This window comes from Pseudorca crassidens, chromosome 7 (genome assembly GCF_039906515.1).
Source record: "Pseudorca crassidens isolate mPseCra1 chromosome 7, mPseCra1.hap1, whole genome shotgun sequence".
Lineage (NCBI taxonomy): Eukaryota > Metazoa > Chordata > Mammalia > Artiodactyla > Delphinidae > Pseudorca > Pseudorca crassidens.
The window spans coordinates 44,984,012-44,990,704 of record NC_090302.1 but is presented as its reverse complement, the minus strand read 5'-3'; the positions used below and the strand labels follow the sequence as shown (position 1 = coordinate 44,990,704).

At 43.7% G+C, this 6,693-nt stretch overlaps 1 protein-coding gene across 2 annotated transcripts; it reads right to left on the bottom strand.

The window, feature by feature from the left end:
* Nucleotides 1-717: 717 nt before the first annotated feature.
* Nucleotides 718-6,343, bottom strand: C7H9orf40 (chromosome 7 C9orf40 homolog). Of its 2 annotated transcripts, XR_010944994.1 has the most exons (3): nucleotides 5,571-6,343; nucleotides 5,265-5,444; nucleotides 1,156-1,293 (listed from the first exon to the last, which is right to left on the bottom strand). XR_010944994.1 is itself a non-coding variant. In XM_067744148.1 (2 exons), the coding sequence occupies exons 1-2, from the start codon at nucleotides 5,997-5,999 to the stop codon at nucleotides 1,135-1,137; spliced, it is 588 nt and encodes a 195-aa protein (XP_067600249.1). In that variant the 5' UTR covers nucleotides 6,000-6,280; the 3' UTR covers nucleotides 718-1,134. The 2 variants fall into 2 exon arrangements, 1 of the variants encoding a protein (XP_067600249.1); XM_067744148.1 differs by lacking the exon at nucleotides 5,265-5,444 and having other exon boundaries at nucleotides 718-1,293; nucleotides 5,571-6,280.
* Nucleotides 6,344-6,693: the final 350 nt, after the last annotated feature.

Genomic DNA, 6,693 nt, shown 5'->3' with positions numbered 1-6,693 from the left:
TTTGAGGAATGGGTGGAAGGAAGATTGGTGCTTAAAAAAATAGCTACACCACGGGCTTCCCTGGTGGCACAGTGGTTGAGAGTCCGCCTGCCGATGCAGGGGACACGGGTTTGTGCCTGGGTCCGGGAAGATCCCACATGCCGCGGAGCGGCTGGGCTTGTGAGCCGTGGCCGCTAAGCCTGCACGTCCAGAGCCTGTGCTCCGCAACGGGAGAGGCCACAGCAGTGAGAGGCCCGCGTACCGCAAAAAAAAAAAAAAAAAAAAAAAAAAAAAAAATAGCTACACCCAAAGCCCACCTCAGAACAATTATATGAGAATCTCTCAAGAGTGGGGCTCATTTGAAGTGTTGTCAGTGTTGACAAGTACAAGTCTAAAATAATAAGCAATAAAGAGCATGCCCTCAAAGCAATTCAAAACCAAGAAATCAAAAAAATAAAATAAATATGATAAATTTCTTGCCTCTTATCCTGGGAAAAGGGGGAAGCACCTACTCATTTCTCTTTGTTCTTTACCCATCTTTGATTGCCCAAAGTCAAGTTTAACAAACGTTAAATACTGGAAGTTATGCAAACATCCTACCCAAATTAAAATTTTCACTACTGTACATTTAGAAAGCTCTTTTAAAACAATACCAGGTTTCAGAAAGAATCCCCCACATTTTAAGTTTGCACAGATGTTTAAGTCAGCTATTTGTTCAACAAAGAAGAGTCGATGAAATGTATTAGAAAGCATTTTATTAATAAGTTATTATAAAACAATATTTATTTCATGTACCACAAATTAACTTTTTGGTGCAACAAGAGGAATATCTGAATGTTTCCCATCTATTTCTAAAACTGTCACAATTCCTTTTTATAAGATATCTTCAAATTTAGAACCTAAACATAAATTTTTCTTAAGAATGCATACATAAAATACTTCTCCTATAACTGCACTATATCCTTGACAAATCCCTATTGGGAGGTATAGTAGTGACTGCAGGCATTTATCTTTAAAACAACTTTTCCTCATTTTTCAGGTTTGGGAATGATATCACATCAAGTACGGAAAATAACTCTTTTCCTTAAGAATACATAAATTCACTTAGAGATGTCTCCTCAAATTCAGAAAAACCCACTTCTTCAGCTCCTTCTGTCAGGACTCCATATCGATCTCAACAACTTCATTCTTGTCCTGAAGTGTTGTTTCTGTCAGGTTGTCTTCACTTACATCTTCAATGTCTGCCAGATCAATAGGTGGTAAAGGATTCCTCCAGTACTGGAAGGTGTTATACTGCCAAAATTCTTCATTGAGCTTTAGTGAAAAGAAGAGAGAGGTGAAAGTACATCAATGGTCTAGAAAAAATTAAGTTGTTTCACGAAACAAATTTTTTTCTGTTTTAAAAGCAAACTCACGTTAAGATTTTGCAGTCTTTAACTTTGCATCTTCAACAAATATATATTTTTAATTCTGCCTAATCAAAGTACTTCATGGACTCAGTCAACTCTGCATTTTCATATTCATGAATTGGTGAAAGTATTTCCTGTGAGTAGTTTAAATTTAAAAGAATTTCCTCCAAGAGCTTCTCTTCCCAGAATTTTCTTCCATTTTTCAACCAAAAAAATAATGCCTGAAGATAGTCTTAAAGTTTTTTACCTTTCAGTGAGGAAAACAATTTATTTAAAAAACACATGCACACATCTTAAAATTTACTTTTGGTCTTTTTCCTGATGTTTGGTATTTTAAGGGATTGACTTGATGTAGGCTAAAATATTTTGACAACCTTCTAAAAAGCATTAGAATAAAAACATGGTAAATAACAAGAAAATCTTAAACTGATCATTTTATTAAAGATACCATTTTGTACAAGACATGACTCAAGATACCAAAACTGATAAATCCAAGTGAACGCTGGCCCCTTCAAAATTCAACAGCTTACTGTAAAAGGCTATAAAATTGTTTCAAGTAACTATGAAGTGAAGTTGATATTCCAATGAAGTTCAAAACTGGCACAAAATTAAAATACTTTGTGCAAAGGAAGTGGCATTGCAATTACATATAGGCTTCCAAAGTGACCATTTTGAAGGTTAACACCCTTCCCAGATGGATATCTATATATCTATATTTAGTCTACTAAATTGTCTTTGTACTTTAGGTTCATACTTGCTATAGCAGCACTAACCAACAGAAATATAATGAAAGCCACATATGTAATTTAAAATTTTCTAGTAACTTCAGCTAAAAAAAAAAAGTAAAAAAAAAACAGGCGAAATTAATCTTAAAATTTTACTTGACCTAATAAAGCCAAAATACTATCATTTCAACATGCAGTCAATATTTTTAAAAATTGAGATATTTTACATTCTTTTTGTCTAACTAAAAGTTTTCAAAATCTGCCAGGTATTTTACACTTCCAGCACTATTCAGACTAGGCCCATTTCAATGCTCAATAGCCACATGTGGCTAGTTAATTAAATGGGGAGCACAGGTCTTCTCAATAAGTTTATTCACTGCCTTAGACACTAAGGCTTAGAGAATTAAGAGTCTCTTTGGAATTCCTTAACACTGGGATAAAAATGTAATAACTCAAAGGATGCCAAGAAAAACTTCATTTTAATAAGTAATAGGGTTAAAAACAAGGACCTATTTCTCTGCCTTTTGGGAAAATAAAAACTATTGTTCAAATGATCTACTTATAAGAACAAACCAGAAAAGATCCTTAATGAGGTCAGTATAACCTAGTAGCTAAGAGCACAGACTTTGCCACCAGACAGACCTGTGCTTGCATGATAACTCCTCCACCCATTAACTCTGATCTTGACCTAGGTCTCTTTCATCATTGGTAAAAAGCAGAAAGGCTCTTGTGCAAATTACAGTTTAGCACTATAAATGCCCAATATAGCTAGTTATTATATCCCAAGAAGCCTACGAACCAATATCACTATGAATCAAAATCACAACATTTCTGCTTCCTTTCTATTTAAAGTATTTAACAGCAAGGGTCAGCACTGACAGATTACTCAATCTGCATAAAGTGACACTAAAGTGACACTAACATGAGAAAATACATGAATATTTATTGAAGTAATACCTGGTTTTATTTTAGTTCTCCGGTTAAAAAAAACACCTGAGGGGCTTCCCTGATGGCACAGTGGTTGAGTCCGCCTGCCGATGCAGGGGACACGGGTTCATGCCCCGGTCTGGGAAGATCCCACATGCCACGGAGCGGCTGGGCCCATGAGCCATGGCCGCTGAGCCTATGCATCCGGAGCCTGTGCTCCACAACGAGGGAGGCCACAACAGTAAGAGGCCCGTGTACCGCAAAAAAAACAAACAAACACCTGAAACAGCTCAAATATTCTGAGGTTCTAGAACAGAAAAATAGGTATCACGATTCTGCCTAGATTGCATCTTCAATATAGAAAGGACATATTTGAGGAAATTCTTCCCAAATGAGATCCCAAGGGTACGGGTAGGGACTTAAGCTCTATTCTGAGCAAAACAGGAACCAGGAAGACATTTGCTTCATGAAGTGAAAAAGCTTTTTAACTTCTACATGTTTTTGCTATATCCTATTTTCCCTTGGCTGTAAGACCCTTAAAACAAAAACCATGCATCTTTGGTGGCAGGAAAGAAAGAGGAAAGCTGGAGAAAATTAAGTTTGCACAAAGAAGCAGCTCAAGGAACAGAACAAAAGAAAGGAACATGAGGGTTCCTGGGCTTTTGCCAAAAGAGAACAGGGGACTAGTCTTGATGAAGAAGGAACCCCTAGAGCCAAGCTTGTTCCCTGTCACAGGCTTGTAGTGACTACAAGAAGCAGAGAGCTGTCAGATGTGGTCACTGCTGTGGAAGAAGACACAGGTGTGTCTAGGAGATTCTAAGCAAATGTCTGTGTCAGTTTACTAAAAAATTCCTTTGCTTACCTGCCATTTCCATGTCCCTCTTATCAATTTGTGGCATACTGCAGTCAGTATATTCTGGTAGCAAAGACAAGCCTAAGTATGGGTCCGGTACCAAAAATGGCCAAGTTTTCAAACTACACAATACTTATCTCCATACCAAATAGGTCTGGATGGCTGTCACTCTGGATTTTTGTTTTTTCAGGTTTTGCACACTGGTGTGACATGATTTAATTGGAAATTCTAATTCTTTATTCTACTTTCAAAACATAAGTGCTATCTAAAAGCAGTCTGAAGAAAAAAAAATCTAAATAAGGATCATGTTTTCTAAATTCCAAGAAAACTGGGGGTAGAAACATTTACAATTTATAGTTTCATCCAGAAATGCTCATCATAATGATTATATCTAAAGGATAATTTTTCATGACCACAGAAAAAGATCTTTCCCAACTACTGTATTTTATTGGCAAGGTGTCTGATAAATTCTGCATAAGATACTTGAGACAATGAAAACTGTGGGGTGGATGCTATGATGGAGTAATTGAAGAGAATTTGGTGAAGTCTGGGCTCTACATTTGGCTCTTCCACCCCCAAAGCTCCTGGTTCAACCCAGAACTGCCAAATCGCAGCTTGAATTCCAAAGATTAGACCAACGCTGCCCAATAAATACAAAATGCCAGCCACAAACGTAATTCGAAATTTTCTGATGGCCATATTAAAAAAGTAAAAGAAATAACTGAAATGAATTTTAATATAATTTATTCAATCCAATATCTCCAGATTATTTCAACGTGTATTCAATATACAATTTTTTGAGATCTTCGAAATCTAGTGTGTATTTTACTTTGAGCACATCTCAATTTGAACTAGTCCCATTTTAGGTGTTGTGTCACATAGCTAGTGGCTGCCACACTGAATAGCACAGATCTAGACAGATCTTATGTGCAGAGATAGGGCAGGCTCATTTCCCAAGGAAGAGGAACTCTCCAAAGATCCTCATACAGACGGCTGATCTTAAGAACCAAATTAATTCTCAACAACGATCCTTTTTCATAGGATCCGATTTAAGACTGCCTTTTCCCAATATACGGAGGCCCTTCCTCTCAACCAAAAGAGCTGTAACATGCCTAAAGGATGTCCAACTGGTGGCTACCACATTCGTCACCCTCTTTAGAAAGAAATCGATCACGAATTCCAGAAAAAAAATCATCGTTAAACCAAGGAAGACGCAATACATCTTTCTCTGACGTTTGTCGTTGAGCTTAACTTATTGCGGTTCACGGTCAACATCTTCCCAAAGTTCTACAGTCTGTCATGACCCACGCCCCTGCTTCCCTCTTGGACAGCACAGATGCTGAAGGTGCAAGGCCACGCCTACTACCTCACCCAATGGTCTGTCTCCCCAGACTTTAGCTTAGTGCTCTCAGCTCGTCGGACTCTCCCAAAACGCTGCCAAAGGTGGGCTCTGGGGCCCCTGGTGTGCTGCCTGGGGTGGGGGGTCGGTGTTCATTCTTGCGGCGAGGATCCCGGCTTTTCATCTTTTGGGGCGTCGTGACGAACATGAGTCTAGAGGGGAACGATCGGTTCCTTCCCGGGACGCGCAGTGCCCGGGAAAGTATGACCCTTTTTCCCCTCACCCCGGGCCCCGCCCCCCGGCCCCGCCGGAGCGCCCAGCCCACCGCCAACCCCTACCTGGTGCGGTGCGGCCCCCCAGTCTCCCCGCAGGGACTCTGCGCGCTCCGCCCCGTCGTCGCCACCGCCTCTCGGGGGCCGAACGCCCCGGGGCTCCTCCCCCGGCCCCCGGGGCCGCACGGGCGGCTGCAGCAGCGGCGGCTCGCCAGTCTCCAGGCCGCGGCCCTCACGCTCCGCGCCGTCCGGAGCGCCAGTGTCCCCGCCGTCGCGGCGCTTGCTGGGTGAAACCAAAGGCTCAGTCATACCCCCTGCGTCGATTTTACGCTTTCGGGGCAGCTCCGGGACGCCGAGGGGCTGCTCGGGATGCGAGGCCCCCGGCGGCGGGATCCAGAGCGGTGGCCGCGGCGGCTCCTCAGGAAAGTCGCAGAGCAGGAGCCGCTTCCAAGGCACGTGGAACGTCAGGGGCTCGGCCGCACGCCGCTTGGCCATGGGCCCCGAAGGCTCGGGCGGAGCCCGCCAGGCGCGGGAGGCCGAGCGCCGATAGCTGTGGGGGCGGAGGGCGAGGGCGGAGCGCGCAGCGCGCTAGGAAGGGCGAGGACCGAGTCCGGGCGAGGCTGCGGCTGGAAGGTGCAGAGGGCGGAGGGGGCGGGGCGGCCGGTGTGGCCCAGCCCGCGCACGCTGCCCTCGCGACCGCCGAGGTGCGGCCGGACGCTGAGGAGCAACCACGAAGCGGCTGAGATTCGAACCTGCGCACAAATGTGCGCGCGCGCACTCGCACCGGCGAGGCGGAGTCTTTGGTTGGTGGAGGCTCGCGGGGCGAACTCCCGAGCGCCCCTGCGGCCGGAAGTGCGCGCCCCGGGGCGAGGCGGGAAGGCCGCGGCGGGTTTGTTAAAGGCAGAGTGGCGCTGTCTTCGGAGGGCGTGATTTTTCCTCAGGGGCGGGGATAGGGGTGTGCAAATCCCGAGCTTAAAGTGTATATGTTAATATTCCCTTCCTTGAGTCAGTGGCCGTCGGGGCGTCCCCAGGAGTTTAAAACAGAGAATTATACAAATTTGATAAATTAGTGTTAACAGGCTTTAGCGCTACGTTAAATGATTACGCAAGACAGACTGCTGAACGGGGGTTGGGGCTGAGGGAAATAGATAAAGCCAACATGCAAAAACAAAACAAGAGAAAACAAACC